Raw genomic sequence first — 23,308 nt, 5'->3', positions numbered from 1 at the left:
ACCCGCCCCCGCCTGTTCCCCCCCCGGGACACACAGACACCCGCCCCCGCCTGTCCCCCCCCCCGGACACACAGACACCCGCCCCCGCCTGTTCCCCCCCCGGGACACACAGACACCCGCCCCCGCCTGTCCCCCCCCCAGGGACACACAGAAACCCGCCCCCGCTTGTCCCCCCCCAGGGACACACAGACACCCGTCCCCGCCTGTCCCCCCCCCCCAGGGACACACAGACACCCGCCCCCGCCTGTTCCCCCCCCAGGGACACACAGACACCCGTCCCCGCCTGTCCCCCCCCCAGGGACACACAGACACCCGCCCCCGCCTGTTCCCCCCCCAGGGACACACAGACACCCGCCCCCGTCTGTCCCCCCCCCCCAGGGACACACAGACACCCGCCCCCGCCTGTTCCCCCCCCGGGACACACAGACACCCGCCCCCGCCTGTCCCCCCCCGGGACACACAGACACCCGCCCCCGCCTGTCCCCCCCCGGGACACACAGACACCCGCCCCCGTCTGTCCCCCCCCCCCCCCGACACACAGACACCCGCCCCCGCCTGTCCCCCCCCGGGACACACAGACACCCGCCCCCGCCTGTCCCCCCCCGGGACACACAGACACCCGCCCCCGCCTGTCCCCCCCCCAGGGACACACAGACACCCGCCCCCGTCTGTCCCCCCCCGGACACACAGACACCCGCCCCCGCCTGTTCCCCCCCCAGGGACACACAGACACCCGCCCCCGCCTGTTCCCCCCCCAGGGACACACAGACACCCGCCCCCGCCTGTTCCCCCCCCCAGGGACACACAGACACCCGTCCCCGCCTGTCCCCCCCCCAGGGACACACAGACACCCGCCCCCGCCTGTCCCCCCCCCAGGGACACACAGACACCCGCCCCCGCCTGTCCCCCCCCCAGGGACACACAGACACCCGCCCCCGCCTGTCCCCCCCCCGGGACACACAGACACCCGCCCCCGCCTGTCCCCCCCCCAGGGACACACAGACACCCGCCCCCGCCTGTCCCCCTCCCAGGGACACACAGACACCCGCCCCCGCCTGTTCCCCCCCCCCAGGGACACACAGACACCCGCCCCCGCCTGTCCCCCCCCCAGGGACACACAGACACCCGCCCCCGCCTGTCCCCCCCCCAGGGACACACAGACACCCGCCCCCGCCTGTTCCCCCCCCAGGGACACACAGACACCCGCCCCCGCCTGTCCCCCCCCCAGGGACACACAGACACCCGCCCCCGCCTGTCCCCCCCCCAGGGACACACAGACACCCGCCCCCGCCTGTTCCCCCCCCAGGGACACACAGACACCCGCCCCCGCCTGTCCCCCCCCAGGGACACACAGACATCCGCCCCCGCCTGTCCCCCCCCCGGGACACACAGACACCCGCCCCCGCCTGTCCCCCCCCCCCAGGGACACACAGACACCCGCCCCCGCCTGTCCCCCCCCCAGGGACACACAGACACCCGCCCCCGCCTGTCCCCCCCCCCCCGGGACACACAGACACCCGCCCCCGCCTGTGTCCCCCCCCGGACACACAGACACCCGCCCCCGCCTGTCCCCCCCCCGGGACACACAGACACCCGCCCCCGCCTGTCCCCCCCCCCCCGGACACACAGACACCCGCCCCCGCCTGTCCCCGCCCCCCGGTCACACAGGAGCCCGAAGCCCCGCCCCCTGCCCCTACAGCGCCCAAGGCAGCAGGCGCAGGCGCACGCGGCGAGCACGCGATGTTCGGGAGCAGTCGGTGGGCGGGGCTGGGGGCGGGGCGTGTCCAACCCCGCCCCCCCAACCGTCACATCCGGACCGCGCCCGCCTGCCCCGCGGCGGTTTCCGGTGCAGTGCTGTGTCTCGCCTCGCGCCGTTAGACTCCCCCGCAGAGGCTCGCGCCGCCGCCATGTGAGTGCGGGGCCCGGGGAGGGTGAGACGGGCCCTGCGGCCGCCCAGCTCTCGGCGGTTGCTGGGGGGCGTCTGGGGGGGGCCAGGCTCGGGCTACACGGGGGGGCGCGTCTGGGGGGGGGGCCAGGCTCGGGCTACACGGGGGGGCGCGTCTGGGGGGGGGGCAGGCTCGGGCTACACGGGAGAGGCGCGTCTGGGGGGGGGCCAGGCTCGGGCTACACGGGAGAGGCGTGTCTGGGGGGGGCCAGGCTCGGGCTACACGGGAGAGGCGTGTCTGGGGGGGGGGCCAGGCTCGGGCTACACGGGAGAGGCGTGTCTGGGGGGGGCCAGGCTCGGGCTACACGGGAGAGGCGCGTCTGGGGGGGGGCCAGGCTCGGGCTACACGGGAGAGGCGTGTCTGGGGGGGGCCAGGCTCGGGCTACACGGGAGAGGCGCGTCTGGGGGGGGGGCCAGGCTCGGGCTACACGGGAGAGGCGCGTCTGGGGGGGGGGCCAGGCTCTGGCTACACGGGGGGGCGCATCTGGGGGGGGGGCCAGGCTCGGGCTACACGGGAGAGGCGTGTCTGGGGGGGGGCCAGGCTCGGGCTACACGGGAGGGGCGTGTCTGGGGGGGGGGCCAGGCTCGGGCTACACGGGAGGGGCGTGTCTGGGGGGGGCCAGGCTCGGGCTACACGGGGGGGGGCGTGTCTGGGGGGGGGCCAGGCTCGGGCTACACGGGAGAGGCGTGTCTGGGGGGGGCCAGGCTCGGGCTACACGGGGGGGGGCGTGTCTGGGGGGGGCCAGGCTCGGGCTACACGGGGGGGGGCGTGTCTGGGGGGGGCCAGGCTTGGGCTACACGGGGGGCATGTCTGGGGGGGGGCCAGGCTCGGGCTACACGGTGCCTCAGTTAGGTGGCTGCTCTTGGCCTGCAGCCAAGTGGACACGGGCAGGCCCCCTGCTTGCCGGGCCCCTGTGCTCAGCTGCAAGGGCCACGGGCAGGTGGCCCCCACCACAGCCAGCCACTTTGAGCAACTTGGGTGGAGGCAGCGCACAGGGAGTCTGCCTGAAGCCCCTGCTAGTCCACAGCATGGTACTGGGTCGGATCTGGCAGTTTTCTGGGCCATATTTTGCCTGCCCCTGTATTAGGGTGACAGAAATTTAGATGGGATTGGTCCTGCCTAGAGCAGGGGGCTGGACTTGATGACCTTCTGAGGTCTCTTCCAGTTCTATGATAAGGGGTTGGTTTGAGAACATGATCTTGGTAACTAATTGACCATTCATTATCAGTGGGAATAGGCCAATGGAGGGATGATAGGAGTTACTCTAGAGAACTTTCTGGGTGTCTGGCTGGTGAGTCTTGCCCACATGCTCAGGGTTTAGCTGATCGCCATATTTGGGGTCGGGAAGGAATTTTCCTCTAGGGTAGATTGGCAGAGGCCCTGGAGGTTTTTCGCCTTCCTCTGTAGCATGGGGCACAGATCACAGCTGGAGGATTCTCTGCATCTTGGGGCCTTCAAAGTATTTGAAGGCTTCAATATCTGAGATCTAGGTGAGAGGATTATTCTGGGAGGGGTGGGCGAGATTCTGTGGCCTGCACTGTTCAGGGGATCAGACTAGATAATCATAATGGTCCCTTCTGACCTTAAAGTCTGAATCAAAAAAGTCTTTATTTCTAGATAGTGTGCAGAGATGGTAAACTCTCTGGTTCTGCTTTGACTCCATGACTGATGGCTGTGAAATAAACAAAGGCATTCATCTGAGCCACTAGCTAGTGAGGGAGCCTTTTAAACAAAAGAAAGGTATAGCCTTTTGTTTCTTTGGCCTAGCTGGTTGAGGGAGAGGTATTGTGGGGATTTTCTGTTTTCTTTTGGTTTTGTGCTGTTTTCTTTTATGAATTAAACATGGTAATTTGGTGGTGTTTTTAAAATGTCACAGTGTGATGGAGTATCTTCTAAATTGGCCTCCGCAGGGTGTTTATAGTGACTTTGAGGATTCCTGTGGCACTTTGGAGACTAACAGACTTGTTAGGGCATAAGCTTTCATGGGTAAAACTCACTTCATCAGATGAATTGGAGTGGAATTTACTGAGGGAGGGGCTGTGTTTTGTGTGTGTGTGTGTGTGTGTGTGTGTGTGGATATATGCACACACAATTTGCACACATACAACAAACGAGGGTACTTGTGTAAAATGAGGCTAATTGAGTCAGAGTGGGGTAGTGCTTTCCCTTATCAACTAATTGTGTTGAGTGTGACCAGGAACAGGTAACAGGAGAGTTTGGAGAGGGAGTTCTCCAGGTAAAAGAGGAGTAAAAACGGGACCCTTGTGGTAAGTGGCTGTCTGGAGTGTGTGTTTGTGTGGGGGGGAGTTTGCAGTGTGCTGAGCTTGTGTTTGTCTGTTTGGTTTGTTTGTTTGAAGGAGCTTCTAAAAGGTTTGAAATCTAGAAGCCTCTGTTAATTGGCCGAGCCTCAGGCAGGGGGAGGGACTACCAGAGCTATATAAGCCTGTGACTCAGCGACCAGGGAGAGCACGACCAGGAACAGGTAACAGGAGAGTTTGGAGAGGGAGTTTAGAGGGCACTAGTGACTTGTGTCCTTCTTTAAAACCTAACTCTTAGAATAATCTATACTCCAGAAGTTTAAAAAGAATCCCAGTTTATACTTAAACTTATTCATTACAAACATGGAGACAGAAGCCCGGCAGCAGAGTGGGGGCTATCCTGTTTATTGCGTCCAGTGTAACATGTACGATTACCTGCCCTGTGGGCAGGTGGCGTATGTGTGCAGCCATTGCAAGGAGCTCCTGACCCTCAGAGACCGAGTTCGGGCTTTGGAGGACAGGGTGGCTGAACTGGAGGAGCTAAGGGAGGTAGAGAGCTATGTTGATGAGACTTTCCGGGACACTGTAGTACTGTCCCACCTCCAGTCTGAGAGCCCCAGTGTTCTTAAGGAGGATGAAAGTCTCAAGGGAACAGAGCATTTAATGGGAGCAGAGGGAAACCATCCCGTAGTTGGGACCCTCCTCCCAGAGGATATTGCGGTATCCTCTTGCACTGAGGATACCTCTGATGGGGAGGGAATGCCAGCTAGGAAGAGGCAGGTGTTAGTAGTGGGTGATTCGATCGTTAGAAACATAGATAGTTGGGTTTGTGATGACCGGGAGAACCGTGTGGTCACTTGCCTGCCTGGTGCGAAGGTTGCGGATCTCTCGAGGCATCTAGATAGACTTATGTGTAGTGCTGGGGAGGAGCCGGTGGTCGTGGTACATGTAGGTACCAATGACGTAGGGAAGTGTAGGAGAGATGTCCTGGAGGCCAAATTTAGGCTGCTAGGTAAGAGACTGAAATCCAGGACCTCTATGGTGGCGTTCTCGGAAATGCTTCCAGTTCCACGCGCAGGGCCAGGTAGGCAGACAGAGCTTCAGAGTCTCAATGCGTGGATGAGATGATGGTGTAGGGACGAGGGGTTTAGATTTATTAGGAACTGGGGACACTTTTGGGAGAGGGGGAGCCTATACAGGAAGGATGGGCTCCACCTAAACCAGGGTGGAACCAGACTGCTGGCACTAAACATTAAAAAGGCCGTAGAGCAGTTTTTAAACTAAGAGATGGGGGAAAGCTGATTGGTGCGGAGATGCACGTAAATCGGAGAGAGACTTCTCTTAGAGGAGAATCCGTTGATAGAGATTCTCTAAGCTGTAGTCTGAAAGAGAGGAGGGGAGAGGGCAAACCATTGGCCAGAGCTGACAAACAACCGCATACAAAGGAATCCAATGCATCAGGGAAGGGCAGACAAATAACCAGTGGCAAATTTTTAAAGTGCTTGTACACAAATGCTAGGAGTCTGACTAATAAGATGGGTGAACTAGAGTACCTCATATTAAATGAGGAGATAGACATAATAGGCATCACTGAAACCTGGTGGAATGAGGAAAATCTGAGACACACAATCATACCGGGATATAAAATATATAGAAAGGATAGAGCAGGCCGGGTGGGTGGCGGAGTGGCACTGTATGTGAAAGATAATGTAGAATCAAATGAAATAAAAATATTAAGTGAATCAACATGTTCCATAGAATCGCTATGGATAGAAATTCCATGCTCCAATAATAAGAAATTAGCAGTAGGGATATATTACCGACCACCTGACCAGGACAGCGATACTGACATAGAAATGCTGAGGGAGATTAGAGAGGCTACCAAAATAGAGAACTCTATAATAATGGGGGATTTTAATTACCCCCATAATGACTAGATACAGGTCACCTTAGGAAGAGAAGCGGAGATAAAATTTCTCAATGGCTTAAATGACTGCTTCTTGGAGCAGCTAGTGCAGGAACCCACAAGGGGAGAGGCAATTCTCAATTTAGTCCTGAGTGGAGTGCAGGATCAGGTCCAGGATATAACCGTTACAGGACCGCTTGGGAATAGTGACCATAATATAATAACATTCAACATTCCTGTGGTGGGAAGAACACCTCAGCAGTCCAGCACCCTGGCATTTAATTTCAAAAAGGGGAATTATACAAAAATGAGGAGGTTAGTTAAACAGAAATTAAAAGGCACAGTGACTAGAGCCAAATCCCTGAAAGCTGCATGGAAACTTTTAAGTTGGGCCTCTATTATGGTGTCTTTAAAATGTATACCCCAAATTAAAAAACCTAGCAAGAGACCTAAAAAAGAGTCACCGTGGCTTAACCACCATATAAAAGAAGCAGTGAGGGACAAAAAGGTATCTTTTAAGAAGTGGAAGTCCAATCCTAGTGAGATAAAAAGAAAGGAACATAAACACTGTCAAATCAAGTGTAAACATGTAATAAGAAAAGCAAAAAAGATTTTGAGGAACAGCTAGCCAAAAACTCAAAAAGAAATAACAAAATGTTTAAGTACATTAGAAGCAGGAAACCTGCTAAAAAGCCTGTGGGTCCCCTAGATGATCGAGCTATAAAAGGAGCAATCAAGGATGATCAAGCCATTGCGGAGAAACTAAATGATTTCTTTGCTTCAGTCTTCACGGCTGAGGACATTGGAGAGATTCCCGAATCTGCACTGTCCTTTGTGGGTGATGAATCTGAGGAACTGTCCCAGATTGAAGTGTCATTAGAGGAGGTTTTGGAACAAATAGAAAAACTTAATGTTAACAAATCTCCGGGACCGGATGGCATTCATCCAAGGGTTCTAAAAGAACTTAAATGGGAAATTGCTGAGCTATTATCTGTGGTTTGTAACCTATCCTTTAAATCGGCTTCCGTACCTAATGACTGGAAGGTAGTCAACATGACACCAGTATTTAAAAAGGGCTCTAGAGGCGATCCTGGCAATTACAGACCGGTAAGTCTAACTTCAGTACCGGGCAAATTAGTCGAAACAATAGTAAAGAATAAAATTGTGAAGCATGTAGAAGAACATAATTTGTTGGACAAAAGTCAACATGGTTTCTGTAAAGGGAAATCCTGTATTACTAATCTATTAGAGTTCTTTGAAGGGGTTAACAAACATGCGGACAAGGGGGATCCAGTAGATATAGTATACTTAGATTTTCAGAAAGCCTTTGACAAGGTCCCTCACCAAAGGCTCTTGTGTAAATTACATGGCCATGGGATAAGAGGGACGGTCCTTTCTTGGATTGCGAACTGGTTAAAAGACAGGAAACAAAGGGTAGGAATAAATGGTAAATTTTCAGATTGGAGAGGGGTAACTAGTGGTGTACCCCAAGGGTCAGTCCTGGGACCAATCCTTTTCAACTTATTCATAAATGATCTGGAGAAAGGGGTAAGCAGTGAGGTAGTAAAGTTTGCAGATGATACCAAACTGTTTAGGATAGTCAAGACAGAAGCAGACTGTGAGGGACTCCAAGAAGATCTCACCAAACTGAGTGATTGGGCAACAAAATGGCAAATGAAATTTAATGTGGATAAGTGTAAAGTAATGCACATCGGGAAAAATGACCCCAACTATACGTACAGTATGATGGGGGCTAATTTGGCTACGACAAATCAGGAGAGAGATCTTGGAGTTATCGTGGACAGTTCTCTGAAAACTTCCACACAGTGTGCAGCGGCGGTCAAAAAGGCAAATAGGATGCTAGGAATGATTAGGAAAGGGATAGAAAATAAGACCCAGAATATCTTACTGCCCCTGTATAAAACTATGGTATGCCCACATCTTGAATACCGAGTACAGATGTGATCTCCTCACCTCAAAAAAGATATTTTGGCCTTGGAAAGGGTTCAGAAAAGGGCAACTAAAATGATTAGGGGTTTGGAATGGGTCCCATATGAGGAGAGGCTAAAGAGACTGGGACTTTTCAGTTTAGAAAAGAGGAGACTGAGGGGGGATATGATAGAGGTCTATAAAATCATGAGTGGTGTGGAGAGGGCCGATAAAGAAAAGTTATTTATTAGTTCCCTAAATAGAAGAACTAGAGGACACCAAATGAAATTAATGGGTAGCAGGTTTAAAACTAATAAAAGGAAGTTCTTCTTCACATGGCGTGTTGTCAACCTGTGGAACTCCTTGCCAGAGGAGGCTGTGAAGGCTAGGACTATAATAGAGTTTAAAGAGAAGCTGGATAAATTCATGGAGGTTAGGTCCATAAAAGGCTATTGGCCAGGGGATAAAATGGTATCCTTGGCCTCTGTTTCAGAGGCTGGAGAGGGATGGCAGAAGACAAATCGCTTGATCATTGTCTTCAGTCCACCGTCTCTGGGGCATCTGGTGCTGGCCAGTGTCGGCAGACAGGATACTGGGCTAGATGGACCTTTGGTCCGACCCAGTACGGCCGTTCTTATGTTATGTTCTTATGATACAATTTGTATCTAGACTACACCAGTGGTTCCCAATCTTTTTTTGTACTATGGACCGGCAAACCCACTTACAAACTTTTGGTGGACTGGTAACATTTTATTTGTGTGTGCATTAGCAAAATTGTGAATATGCAAATAAAATGTTACCAGTCCACCAAAAGTTTGGGAATGGGTTTGCTGGTCCATGGTACAAGAAGCCCCGGCCTCCAGAGCCCCTCAGTGCTAACCCTAGAGTCCTCCACCATGCCCCAGCACTAGCTGCTAACCCCAGAGTCCTCTGCACTCAGCCCCCCAATGCCTCAGTGCCAGCCCTCCCACCAGTGCCAGCCTCCTGTTTCCAGAGCCCAGTGCACCCAACCCCCCTGCCCAATTTTAGCCCCATCCCCAGTCTTGCTCCTCTAGCTCCCTCACTACTAACTCTGCCACCAGTGCCAGCTCCCCTCCTCAGATGCCCCAGTGCCCCCCACTGTTATTCCCCTGCCTTGTGGAGCTCCCCCACTCTCAGAACCCCCAGTGTCTGCCCTGGCCCCCACTCACCTGGCCCTGCGCTGCCTCCCAGCTTAGTGCTGCTGCCTGGTTAGCAGCTGCTCTAAGGTTGCTGTGCTGGGCTCTGTGTGGCTCTCCTGCTGTGCAGCGAACCGCTCTTCCATGACCTGGGGGAGACCCAAATCCTGCCCAGTGCAGGTATGCTGAGAGACAGGGCAGAGCAGGGTAGGACTCTTCCAACAGCTGCAGCAGGAGTGGAGGCACTGAGTGGTGTATCCCAGCCCCGACCTCCATAGTCGCCACAGCCTGGCAGCCAGTGATTTGTGGCCTGGCATCAGTCCACGGAACACTGGTTGGGAACTGCTGGACTACACAATTACCTAATTACCTGCTTCTTAACATCCTTAAGTGGGCACCACATTTCAAGAAAGATGTGAAGAAATTGGAGAGGGTCCAGAAAAGAACAACCCTGATTAAAGTCTGGAAAATGTGACCTATGAGGGGAAAACTGCAAGAACTGGGCTTGTTTAGTTTAGAAAAGAGATTGAGAGGGGACATGATGGCAGTTTTCAAATATCTGAAAGGGTGTTACAAGGAGGAGAGAGAGAGAAACTGTTCTTGGCTCTGAGGATAGGACAAGAAGCAATGGGCTAAATTGCAGCAAGGGAGGTTTAGGTTGGTTAAACACTGGAATAAATTGCCTAGGGATGTTGTGGAATCTCCATCACTGGAGATATTTATGAGCAGGTTGGACAGACACCTGTCAGGGGTCATCTAGACAGTGCTTCATCTTGCTGTGAGGATGTGGACTGGACTCGATGACCTCTAGAGGTCCCTTTCAGTTCTGAAACACAATACAGGACTGTGTAGCACTTTAAAGACTAACAAGATGGTTTAATAGGTGATGAGCTTTCGTGGGCCAGACCCACTTCCTCAGATCAAATAGTGGAAGAAAATTGTCACAACCATATATACCAAAGGATACAATTAAAAAATGCGCACACATGAAAAGGACAAATCAAATTTCAGAACAGAAGGGGACTGGGGGGGGAGGGGGGGCTAAATGTCTGTGAGCTTATGGTATTAGAGGTGATAATTGGGGAAGCTATCTTTGTAATGGGTAAGATAGCTAGGGTCTTTGAGACCCATGCGTAGTGTGGAATTTTAGCATGAATGACAGTTCAGAGGATTCCCTTTCAAGTGCAGATTTAAAAGGCTTCTGAAGCAGGATGCAGGTAATTAAGTCGTTAAGACAGTGTCCTTTCTGGTTGAAATGGCAAATTGTTTTTTCTTTGTGATCCTGTCTAATATCTGTTTTGTGGGCATTGATCCTTTGGCAAAGTGTCTGAGACGTTTGTCCAATGTACAAAGCAGACAGACACTTTTGGCACATGATAGCATAAATTATATTTGTGGATGCGCAGGAATATGTATTCTTGATCTTATAACTCACTTGGTTAGGTCCAATAATGGTATCAGCAGAGTGAATATGTGGACAAAGCTGGCAACGGGGTTTGTTGCAAGGGAAGGTACCAGGGTTGGTATTAGTGTGGTATGTCTTGTGGCTGTTAGTAAGAATCATCTTGAGGTTAGGTGGTTGTCTATAGGACACAGTTCTGTGATTCTGTGTGAAGCTTATTTCCCGTTTATCTTGTTAGCCAATTAAGGGGAGCTGCTCCAGCCCAGCTGGAGCAGTTCCTGCCTGTGATACAGCAGGCCCAGGTGCGAATGGGAGCTGTTCCAGATGCCTGGAACAGCCCCTGTCTGTGGTGGGCCCTGTGGAGCTGGAGCCACAGTGGATGAGGAGCTGCTCCAATCCCCACTGGTTAACTGGAACTAGTAAACATGACCCGTTAAGGGTGATGTTCACTCCGGGGTCAGCAACTTTTTGAAACCGAAGTCCCAGACTCCATCAAAATTCAGAACAAGTGGTCAACAAAGAGCGGTATAAGAATGCCCATTTGCATGACTGAAATTATACAATGTAATATTATTGATCATTGATATGGTGATTAATAATAGCATAAATGAAACATTGTGCTCACAGACTTTATTTAATGGGACTTTTGCTGCTGCATCTTTTTGCACATTTCTTTGAAGTTTACATCATAACTGGTCAAATCCAGTCAATTGTATGGCATGGGGTTGGGGATGTGGGGGGTGCAAGAATCTGGGTTGGAGTGTATGATGGGCTCAGGGCACAAGGTTGGGGTATGTGTGGGGTGCAGAAGCCTGGGATGTAGGGAGATGAGGAGTTCAGGTTGCTACACTTCAAAGGCAGAAGCGCTTCAGGGAGTGCAGGGCAGTCCCCCACTGGCCCTGTGCTCCCTACGGCATTTCAAAGCGGCAGTGCTGCGTGGACCCCGGCCTTCACGTGGCACTGCCGCTATGAAATGCTGCAGTGAGCCTGGCGTCAGTCTCCACGTGGCGTTTCAAAGTGGCAGTGCCGCCCGGAGCCCAAGATTAGAGAGTGAGTCCCCAGCTGATCCTGGGCACTATGCCACGCTGCCACTTTGAAAGGCTGTGTGTAGCCTGGGAACTCCCCAGCTGGCCCCAGGCTGCATGTGGTGTTTCAAAGCAGCAGCACCATGTGGAACCCAGGGTCATGTGGCACTTCCACTTTGAAGCATCCCCTCTTCTTTTCCACCCCCTTGCTGCCTCTTTCTAATAGAGACCGCAAAGGGGACAGGAAAGACTAGTGTGACTATCCAATAAGCATTTGCTTATCAGATAGTCAACTACTTGAACTAGGGAGGTGAACGAATAGTCAGGTGTATGATGGTCTCAGGGCACAAGATTGGGGTGTGTTTTTTGGAGATATTTAAGAGCGCCTCAATTCATAAGACCTAGAACAGTCCCCAGCCTAGAACTTAGGACTCAGGAGCAGGGAACAGAGCATGAAAGTCCCCAGACACCAGAACAAAAGAACTAGACCCCCTGCATCCTCCTGGTTCCTCTTCCTTCCCAACACCTTCCTCCCTGGTGCCCACCCACACACCATTCATGCCCCTCTGCATCCCCACACATGACTTGCTCCATCTTCTGCCTTCCTCATGTCCTCCTTGCAGTTTAAAGTAAAATGTTCAGAAATGTGGCTAGCCCCAGGGAGGTGCAGAAACAGGCAAACTATTATTAAATATCTTTTAAACTTTTATTAGAGGGCTTCTATTTATAAATTATTTTATCAATTTCTTACATAGGTAGGCACCAAATAATTATTAGAAGGACCAATAAGCAAAATGCAATACAGTAAAGAAAATTCCTTGAGGTTTCTCTAAATCCCAATAGTTGTTAACAAGGGACTAGGGATTATTAAGTTACATTTACATCAGTCTTACTTATAAGACTAATCATTTATCTAAAACTCTTAACACTACTACTTAACAATACCTCTAAACAATTTCAGATAATACTTACATTTAACAGACACACAAACTACAACAACAACAACATAATATTTGGTATACGTTATGCTCTACAGGAACTCATTTGGTTCGGTGAGCGGGAGGTGGCCCTCAGGTGATCAGTCCTCGGACCTGGCTCATTCTGCCTTCCAATGTTTATTCAGGATTCCTCAATTTGATACAGGAGGGGAAGCTGTTTTATAGAGAAAGCTTTTGTGCGCTTTTTGTGATAGGCTAACAGACTATGTCTGTTAAGTGAGATGGTTTCCTGTTTTTCCTTTTCTGTCTTATCTGGTATGGCACAGTCAGCACAACCAGCATGAACTTTACATTAACTTTTCAGGTCTGTTTTTTGTTCCTGTTCTTCACTGATCTTTAAGTTACATAATATAAGGGGTTTTCATCAAGGGGAAGTTGACCTTTTGCTCGGATGGAATACGCGCGAGAGGCCTGGCCAGCAAAGAGCCTGCTTTCACACACCCCTCCTTTCACCCCCTCTTCTCCTGACATCCACTCCTCCCCATTCCTCTTCCTTCCTCTTGCTCCCATTGTCCCTCCCCTCTGGCCCTTCCCTTTCCTCTCCCAGTATTACTCTGTCTCCTCCTACGCCCACTGACACCTTCACATCCCCCTGCTTCTCCTGCTCTTTCCCCTCATTGTCTCTTCTTGACCCCCTGTCATTTCTCTTCCCTCCACCCTGCCTCTTGGTGCCTTCCCCTTTCTTCTCCTGTCCTGGCCCCTCCACTGCCCTCAGCATAAGCCTCTTTGTTCTCCCCCTTCCCTCATCACCTGCCTTCCTGACACCTGCACCCCTCAGCCAACCTCTAGCTTTCTGGTTTCAGGGCAGGACCATCTGGTGGGTGGCTGCCCCATAGGCTGGAACTGGATCCCAGCCCAGGAGCAGCTGCACTGCGGCCAGGTTCCAGTCCTGGAGCATAGGGCGCACAAACTACTGGCTAGGAGAACAAAAGACTGCGCTGGAAGGCCGGAACTTGCCGGCAGCCACCACTCCCCCTCAGGGCAGGTAGATTCATGGAGTCTGGGGAGCCATTCACCACTCAGAACAGGCTCCAGGCACTGAGCTGTAGCTCTCCGGTGCGAGGTGCTGGAGACAGGGCAGAAAGACTGAGGCTGCTACCACCAAGCTGCCAACTCTAGTGAGAGATTGGAGGGGAGCGGGTCATGGCTGGCAGGGCAGAGACCAAGATGATGGGAAGGATGGACCATGAGAGAGAGAGAGAGAGAAGATGGGCCCCGGGAAGGGGTGAAGAGACAGGCAGGGGCTGGGAGACAAGGGAAGGTGGGGAGGAGGGTGACCCTAGTGCTGGCCCTTGTGCCTCCTAGGGAAGAAACACGGCTCGGCTGCTAGCTGAAGGCCAAACCCAGCTACTAGCACACTGCTGCCTCCTCCCCGCTTCCCATGGGGATGAGGGCTGAAGCAGCGCCCTCCTGTCTCCACTCCTTAGAGTGCCTGGAGCAACATGCCACTTCCGCTGGAACCTGGAACAGCTGTTTTTAAAAACACTGGCAGCTGCCTGCCAATGGCTCAGGGCTAGGGTGTACCCCAGTCCCGCCCCCTCCCCCCATGGGCCTTGACACCACCTGCCCACCACACGGTTCTGGTCCTATCCTGATCCCATGCCACAACCCCAGCAGTGGCTTACCCTCAAGGCACAAGGAAGGTGAATGCTGCTTTTCAGAGTTGGTTGGAAGTACAATTCCTTGTGCCCTGCCCCCCAGGTGCTCAGCCAGTCAGAGCCATATTTAGGTATCTCGGGAGCCATATTTGGCTTGCAAGCTGTAGGTTGATGACCCCTGTGCTAACTGGTTAACCTTTCAGATGCCTAATGTACAGTGTTCCTGTTCCTCTTCCTCCGATGGGGTTTGCAGGACAAATCAGATTCCTGAAAGGGATACCGTAGTCTGAAAAGATTGAGAGTCACTTCTCTACAGGGCTTCTTGCACCTACTTTTGAAACATCTGGTACTAGCCACTGCCTCCTGAAGAAGTAGGTCGTACCCATGGAAGCTCATACCATCTACATGTTTTGTTAGCCTTTAAGGTGCTGCTAGATTATTCATTGGGGGTTTTTTGTTTTGTGTTTTTTAAAACAACAAATAGTGTGGTAGCACTTCAAAGACTAAAAAAACATGTAGATGGTATCATGAGTGTTCTTGGGCACAGCCCACTTCTTCTGATGACAAGAGTGTTGGATGTCCAGGACCAAAATAAACAGGGGAGTAGGGAGGGAGAGGTGGAAGAAGGGAAAAATGGAATGGGGGACGAGTCAGTTTTGAAAAAATATATCAAGGGGAAAGCTGAGCAGGAATGTAATAGAAAAATAAATAGTTTCGAAGTACCTAAAGGCTTGATAGTCAAGAGGCAGATAAGAACCATTAATTAGCAAACAACAAATGGTCAGATAACTCTTAAATCAGTGGTCTCAACCTTTTTATACCCAAGATCACTTTTTAAATGACAGAACAAGCCAAGATCTATAGCCCCGCCTCTTCCTTGAAGCCCCGCCCTCTCTCCTCCTCCTCTCCATCACTTGCTACTCCCAACCCTTATACTGCTGCTTTTTTTTTCTTTTTCAATTCTTCAGTAGGAAGAGGTTTTTCCAACATTTGGCCTGTCTAGACTGGACCAAATGTCAGGAAAACCCCTTCTTTTGGAAGCCCCCTTATTCCTCATGGAAAGAGGAATATAGGGGGTGACCAAAAGAGCATGTTTGCTCTTCCACTAAAAAAAGCGGAAGAACAAACGCATCCCTGGATGCAGAATTTTTCTGAGATCTCCGGAATCCTGAAAAACTCCTGCAGTCTAGCCATACCCTCGCTGGGCTGAGGCAGGATGTGTAGGCTCTGGGGTGGGAATAAGGGATTTAGGTGTGGGAAGGGGTGAGAGGTGCAAGCTCTGGGAGGAAATCTGGATGCAGGAAGAGGTGGAGAAGGGGATGTTGGCTCGGGGAGGGGACTCCGGGCCAGGCAGTGTTGGGGTCAGTTGTAGGGTTGGGGTACTAAGCAAGCCACAGGCTTGTGGATGTGAGGGTACAGGAATTTGGATTGGGGTCTGTGAGGGGCTCAGGGCAGGGGGTTCCAGGCTCAGATCTAGGGGAAGGGGGAGTGCAGGAGTGTTCTGATGCTGTGGCCAGATGGAGGCTTGGCCCCAATTGGGGGTTTGTTGGCCAGGCTTCATTTTTTAAGTAGAATACTGTGTCGAACACACAAAGTTTCTGCATTGTCTTTATTTCTGAGAAGGTCAGGGAACCTGTTTTGAGTCAGGGTTCACTGATCCACAGAAAAGTCAGTTGGGGTCTCACAAGTGAGATGCCAAAAAAAAACCCTCCTCCCCCCAAGCCTCACTAATGTGGCCCCAACTGTGCTAGTGGGAACAGGGGACATGGTACTGGGGAAGGGTGCTAGTGGGTTCTGCGGCAGGGGGCCAGTGGGGGCAGGGTTCTGCGGCAGGGGGCCAGTGGGGGCAGGGTTCTGTGGCTGGGAAGATGGAACAGGGTGCCAGGAGGGCAGGGGACAGGGTTCTGTGGCAAGGGGCAGGGTGCCAGTGGGGGCAGAGTCCTCTGCACCAGCCTCCTCCCAGGATTCCCCCTCTTCCTCCCCCCTCCCCTCCCACGGAGCAGGGAAGCCTGCATGCATGCCCCTTGGGGCTGACCCCCCCATCTGTTTTACCCCCTCCCCCCTCTGAGGGAAGCCCCAGCGCGTGCCTCCCACTGGGACTCCTCCCCTCTCCCCTGCAGAGGAGGGAAGCCCCAGTGCTAATCTTCTCCCGGGATGCCTACCTCCTTCCCCTCCTCTCCTGCCCCCTTCTCTCCCCCACCCCCTAGATTTGGAGGAGGGGAGCAGGCAGCGCAATTCCAGAAACCCTGGAAGTGGCGTGCAGCTGCCGGACTTCCGTCCACCCCGCAGGAAGCCAGCACTACCTCCATTGTTGCTGGAGGTAGGTAGTGGAGCTTCTTACGGTTGCGGGGTGGGGGGGGGCCCCGAACGCGATCGACAGATCGGTGACCACGGACTTAGACTGACAAAACATGTAGATGGTATCATGAGATTCTACATAGACAAAGAACCGTTGTTGCCTTCATTGTTTGGTAGGTTGATAGTGACCCAGCCATCCAGCATCCCAGTATCTTTATTCAGTCAATGGGTGTGAGAATGGAACTTGTGAATGAGTTGTAGTTCCAGTCCTTCCCTGTGTATTTGGCTTGTGGAATTGGTCTGTAACAAAACAGCTACTTGAAGATCTGTTAACATATGCCCAGGGAGATTAAAGTGTTCTCCAACAGTTTTTGTATGTTCCCTTTGCAGATATCTGATTTGTGCCCATTAATTCTTTCCCGTAAGGACTGTCCAGTTTGTCCAATATAAGTTTTAAGTTCCTCTATTCCAGTGCTCCCCAACCTTTCGGGCCGCAGGGCGTCTGGGGGTGGGGCCGCTCACGCGCTGCACGTCCGGGAGTGGGCCACGGCCGCACATGCGCATGTGCTGCGCGCCTGGGGCGGGGGCCGGCACCGTGCATGTGCTGCACGCAGATCATTCGGTGGGCACCACGTTGGGGACCACTGCTCTATTCTGTGGTGAACTTCTAGGAATCCAAGTACCATGTGGCACATGCTTCCAATAACTGACAATCTTTGAGTTTAAATACTTTTTTAGAAGCTGTTGAATTCCCAAATTCAATAGAAGGGGGGAAGTGCGTGTACACACTCGTGATTATTACAATGCCTGAACACCATTTATGCACTCTGCTTTGATCTGTAGTGCTGCTCTTCTCTCTCCCATGTGCTTCTGAGCTCTCCAGTGATAGTTTAGAACACTGACTGAATTCTATGAAGCAAAATACAGGACTAACAAGATGGTTTATTTGGTGATGAGCTTTCATGGGCCAGACCCACCTCCTTTGATCTGAGGAAGTGGGTCTGGCCCACGAAAGCTCATCACTGAATAAACCATCTTGTTAGTCTTTAAAGTGCTACATAGTCCTGTATTTTGCTTCAGCTACACCAGACTAACACGGCTACATTTCTATCTGAATTCTATGACTAATGCTTGCTGCTGAAGTTCCACTCTTTCACTGCAAAAGAAAACTAACTTTTCAGCTGCATTTTACTTCCTTGGGGGATGTCCTTACTTCCTTTCTTTGTTATGGTCATTGGTTTGTATACCCTATCTTTGCAGATCAGCAAGCTTCCAGGCAATAAATACATGTAATTAACTATATGATTATCTCTCCACTGCAGGTCGACAAGTGGCCCTGGAAGCTCTAGTAATGCCTCTGGCAGTAATCGTCGCCTTCAGCAAACCCAACACCAAGTAGATGAGGTATGGCTCTTATACAGAGCAGCTTTATCATCCCTTTGGCCTTGGGGAAACATAGCAGAGGGCAGATATATGGAAGTGTTGTGCAGGGGGAAAAAAATTTAAATTTGTCTGCTTTGATGTATGAACAAAAAGCTAGCATGTCTTCACTGTTTGTCCCTCTGGTGATCTGAACTATCATTTTGAGATGCATTGCAGGAAATCTGTGATGCTTTTCAGATGATGACCTGCTCCTGAAAAGAGGAATAACTTGAGCCAACATGTTAGCTGCATGCTAACTGTTTTGTGAGACTCTGATTTCTGACAGAAAATGATCTTTTTCCCATTTGGAAATCCACAATCGCCAGGAATTTCTAGTTGTGTATCAAACCATTCTTGGCTGAGTGTCTCATTTCTTTTAGTCGGGGGAGGGTGGCACACAACTTTCTTTTCAGACCTCAGCTTTTTTGTGTGTCAAAAGAAACACTGTATTGTTCAAATGCCAGATATGGCTTCCATAATAGTATTTCCTAAAGAAAAGTCATCTTGTCTAACATGCTAGATTAAGTTTCTGATATTGAAATCACAAGGCAGGTATTGGGAATCTCCAACTCAATTACTTAGTTTTAAAAAAAAAAAAAGTTGTGGAACTAAGAAGAGCCTAAGCTCAATTTTGGCTACCCTTAATCAAAAAGACTATCTTCTGCCTTATTTAAAAACAAACACTTGAACAACGTTTGTTATAAAAGGTATTTGTTGGGATCTGCTCCATGCTTAATGTTCAGGGGAAAGAATATTGAATGAACGAATAACTTACTATGACTATTAAATCACTGTAGGTGGTTGACATCATGAGGGTTAATGTGGACAAGGTGTTGGAACGAGATCAGAAGCTGTCAGAATTGGATGACCGTGCTGATGCACTGCAGGCAGGAGCTTCCCAGTTTGAGACAAGTGCTGCCAAGCTGAAAAGAAAATATTGGTGGAAGAACTGTAAGGTACCGTGACTCGAGTATTTCCAATACAGATTAAACTTACTAAGAACTAGAAGTAAATGCTACACAAAGGGGCAGTAATCAAAGTGACTTTAACCATGAAAACGTATGGCCAATTTCAACATCCTCTGTTCATGGTGAGTAGCATTTAAGAATGAAGCATCTGGTCCTTAATGAACATCTGTCTTAGTGAACTAGATGAACTGGACAAAAGTTAGATGGCCTGGCCATTTCCCTTTACACACAACATTCCCCAGGACACAGATGTGGCCAAGGATAAATGAGTGTATGTATTTAAGGTGTTGGAGATGTAGGAGGAAGAAATTCAGTGATATGGCTTTAATGACAACCTACAAATGCAGCATTACAAAAAATTTTAGTCTCTTACAATCATGTCTGCTACTTACAGGAAGATGAATGGCTTTTACTAAATTTTGCGCTTTTTTTAAAACAGATGTGGGCAATATTGATAGCAGTTGTTCTCATCATTATCATCATCATCATTGGTAAGTTTGGTTTTTTAGCTAATGCACTGGTTTGTCAATTGGACTAGCATACATGGGGCATAAGAATGTAAAAAAGTTAGTCACAGCCAGAGAGGATTGATGCTAGTACATAAGCCATAACATTCAAAAGTTAAGGTTCACTCTGTATGCTGACTTAGCCGGATTGGGCTATTACATCTGTCAAGCATGCAAAGTAATTTTTACGCTGCTAAATTGATGTTTGAACATAATCTATGAGTTCTGATGTTAGGGGGACCTTACCTGTTGAATTTTGGCTCTTAAGTGCGAAGCAAAAATGGGATTCCACAGGACACTGGGACTCCTGAGTCCCAGCTCTGCCAGTGACTCACTGAATATGACGGGATCACTTGACCACTTCTTTGCCTCCATTTCTCACTCATTAAAATAGAGATGTGGCATACTACGCTGGGGTTTCTGAAGAGTAACATGAATTTCTTTGAGAACCTTAGATGGCAGGAGCTGTGGAGATAAATACTGTGAGATGAGTTTGAGGAATTTTTAGGAATTTAAAAGTATTTAAGAATCCTTTAGACTCCAGTTCAAATCCTTAAGTCACTTTTTTTTTTTCTTGCAAAGCAGTCTGGCCTTCTGTTGGTTCATGCCCTTTTCTTAATCCCATAATGAGTACTCCAGCCAACCAGCTTTCCCTTACTGTCTGCCAGCCCAGAAGTAAGGTCAAGCAAAGTAGGGAAGCTTCATATGAGACCCTCTTCACTCCTCACTAGTGCTTAGGCCAGGCCTACACTAAAGGCAAAGGTTGAATTCAGATATGCAACTCCAGTTATGTTAACTAAGTAGCTGGAGTTGATGTACTTCAATTGTAGGGACAGCAAGGAAACTCAAATTGAAGGCTGATGGGATTGAACGCTTCTATTGGCTTCCCTTACTCCTTGCAGGAGTTCCACCACTGACAGGGGGGCTCCCTCTGACTTTGATTTAGCGGGTGCCCCTGACTTTGACTTTTGGGGCTGCCCCTGTGCCCTGGGGGCGGGGCACCGTGTTGAGGACCACTGCGCTAAATCGAACTCCAGGGTTGATCTTCCCGGTAGTGAAGATGTAGCCTTAAATATAGACCTGGCCTAACTACCTTGTTACTTTAAACTTAAACCGATATGAAAATGTGTCTCAGACCAGAGAAATACATGCCTTGGAATGACAGTCATACCAGCCTAAGTCCCCTGTGCAGACAGTAGTATGTCAACAGGAGAGCTTCTCCCTTAAGCATAGCTGGTATCTCGTGGAGGTGGATTAACTACCCTAACGGGAGAAGCTCTCTTCTATCAGTGTAGTATTGTCTTCACTGAAGCACTACAGCAGCCCAGTTGCACTAGTGTCACTGCAGGTCTGCACTTAAACTCAGTCCAGGCAAGAATCTTGATCTGCCTAGCCTCACTTGAGTACAGGAAACCCCACTGACTAGGCACTAGGTTTTCTGCTGGGGCAGAAGGCTGGGTGGGGAAGGTGGACAGGTAGTTTTCAAGGATTAATCAACAGTGAACAAGCTGTTTAAACATATGCGTATAGCAGAAGTTTTAAAAGGAAAGAAATTGTGCTCCCTTGTCTGATACCAATTATTATATGGGCTTGTGGCTATTATATCCATAACAGTACATCTGGCAAGATTCAGCAGTTGGACAAATTAAATTTGGGTAAGAGCTATACATAGAACTGCAGGTGAAAATCTGTCTGGAGCTTGCACAAGTCTACAGTCTTCCTTGCTCTGGCCACAGTCAAGCTAGTGAACTGAACTAATTGCACTTCTTAGTGTTCAGCTGTTTGAATTAATGATGTTGTAGTTAAGCATTTCCTTGAGCTTTGACAACATATTAATTTCTCACCTTTGGGCCTGTTTGTGACACAATCTATAGCAACTACTTGTAATACTAACAACAGAATTGTGACCATAGGTGAAAGATACCCAGTACATGAATTCTAAAAGCAAATTGTGGGGAAAACACTCAGGAAATTACTTAAAAAAAAAAAAAAAAAAAAAGAAATTCTGACTTTGTTCAGTAGCTCAGATCTTTAGGGGTACATCTAGACTACAGGCTTTTGTCGACAGATACTGTTGACAGCCTCTGTTGACGGAGTGTCTACACTACAGCCAGTTCTGTTGACAAAGCAAGCCGCTTTTTCGACAGTCTAGATAGATGCTCTCTTTTGAAAAAACTGTGGATGCAATAGCGCGTTTTGTCAACAGAACTCTGACAAAAGGCATTATTCCCCACAGAATGAGGTTTACCGCTGTTGACAAAACTGCTGTGTTCTGTCGACTTACTGTCAACAGAACTCAGCGGTAGTGTAGACACAAGTATAGTTTTGTTGACAAGTCTACTTTTGTCGACAAAACCCTGTAGTCTAGAGACACCCTAAGTTACAGGGTTTGCTTTTTATGCCTCTTTGACATGGGGAGATGAGTGGGGGGAGAAGAACTGTCACCTTTTCCAATCCTCATTTTTCTGTTATAGTCTGGAGTGTGTCCTCATGAATTAGAAGAATGCAAACCAGCAGAATGAAAACCAGCGGAAGCCATCTTTCTCTCCTTCAAACCTGCTGTTATCAAGCTCACCTACTGATGTATAAAGCAAAATTATTTTGATTAGTCATGTGGTTAACTTTCTCTGGTTATCAGAAATGTGCCTTTGTTTAAAAGTTACGCTCCTACTTTTAAAATGCTAACAAGCACAGCCTCCAACTTGCACAGTGCCTTGGTAATCTTGAGTATGAGCTGGTGAAGAGGGTTTCAGAATTTAGAGGCAATACATTGTTACCAGTGACTACTGGGTTCTAGATGAATTTGAAGAGTGTTTGGGTATGTCGTCTTCACTATCTCCTCCCTGTCCCAGTTTGAAGATGCCTCTTCTGAAGTACACTGCTACAGCTGTGGGAACCAAAGCTTGAATTTGTGCCTTCTTCTACGAAACTCTAACATGTCTGCCATTTGTACAGACTTTGCCTGACTTGCCTTACTCCATTAATGCCTTCTAACTAGTTGTGAAGAGCCAGCCAGCCTTGCAAACACTACATGTTGTTCACTGTTTTATGCAGTAAAATTCTAATATTGAAGTTCTAAAGATTGAGCACTGAATGTTTAGTACTGCATTTATGGCATTTGTGATTAAACCTATCTTAACCATAAAATGTTTACATTCTCCAAAATAGTCTGCCACTTTTGATGTCACTTTTACCTGAAAGGGTTTTTTAAAAAATGTTTAGTGTTGTAATGTAGACTTACCAAAGTTGGTTGTGTGTGGATGGGTGTGGGTTACTTTTTGGCAAAAGACCAAAAAAAAAAAAAAAACAATTCAGGGAAGGCTTTTCTCTGCAAGCCAGCAGGAAGTTTCCAGGGTAGAATCAGTGCCAAATATAGTTTAAATCAGTGGTCCCCAACCATTTGGGGTTGCCGGGGGGCGTGGCCGTTCGCCCGCCGGGCACCCAGGGGGGCGGGGCCCCCCATAGCCGCATTCCAGGGGCCGGTGCTCTCCCCTCGCGTGCCCGGGGCCGGCGCTCTTCCCCCCCCCCCCCCCCACCCCCAAGCACCGCGCGCCTGGGGCCAGGCCAGACCTGAGCACTTGGCGGGCGCTGCCAAAGGCCCCCGCGGGCACCGTGTTGGGGACCACAGGTTTAAATTTTTATATACCTGTGTAATCTGTTTGCATTACTTCAGAGTCGAGTCTAGAGGGAAGACAGTCTTGAGTGTGAGTATTCCTTTAGGAAAGGCTGGCAAAAGGGAAGAGGCAATAGCATTTATCTCCAACTGTTTAAGTGTGGGTGACTAAACTGGCATCCCATAGTTTTCCATCAGAAGGGAAAGAAAGAACTTGGTCCTTGTCAGCCGACGGTCATTAAGAAGTCATTACTGTGTGAACCCTTTAACCTTCTGTTCTTG

General features: G+C 50.0%; 1 protein-coding gene across 1 annotated transcript; it reads left to right on the top strand.

Moving 5' to 3' along the window:
* The first annotated feature begins 1,703 nt into the window (after positions 1-1,703).
* Positions 1,704-22,723, top strand: VAMP3 (vesicle associated membrane protein 3). The gene is made up of 5 exons (XM_075906111.2): positions 1,704-1,909; positions 17,840-17,921; positions 18,737-18,895; positions 19,347-19,398; positions 21,888-22,723. Coding segments are annotated over exons 1-5 (315 nt in total). The 5' UTR covers positions 1,704-1,907; the 3' UTR covers positions 21,908-22,723.
* The last annotated feature ends 585 nt before the right edge of the window (positions 22,724-23,308 follow it).

The sequence above is a fragment of the Pelodiscus sinensis genome, chromosome 24 (assembly GCF_052426305.1).
Source record: "Pelodiscus sinensis isolate ZL-2025 chromosome 24, ASM5242630v1, whole genome shotgun sequence".
Lineage (NCBI taxonomy): Eukaryota > Metazoa > Chordata > Testudines > Trionychidae > Pelodiscus > Pelodiscus sinensis.
Note: the sequence above shows the minus strand (reverse complement) of the source record. Positions and strands in the feature narration are given on the sequence as shown.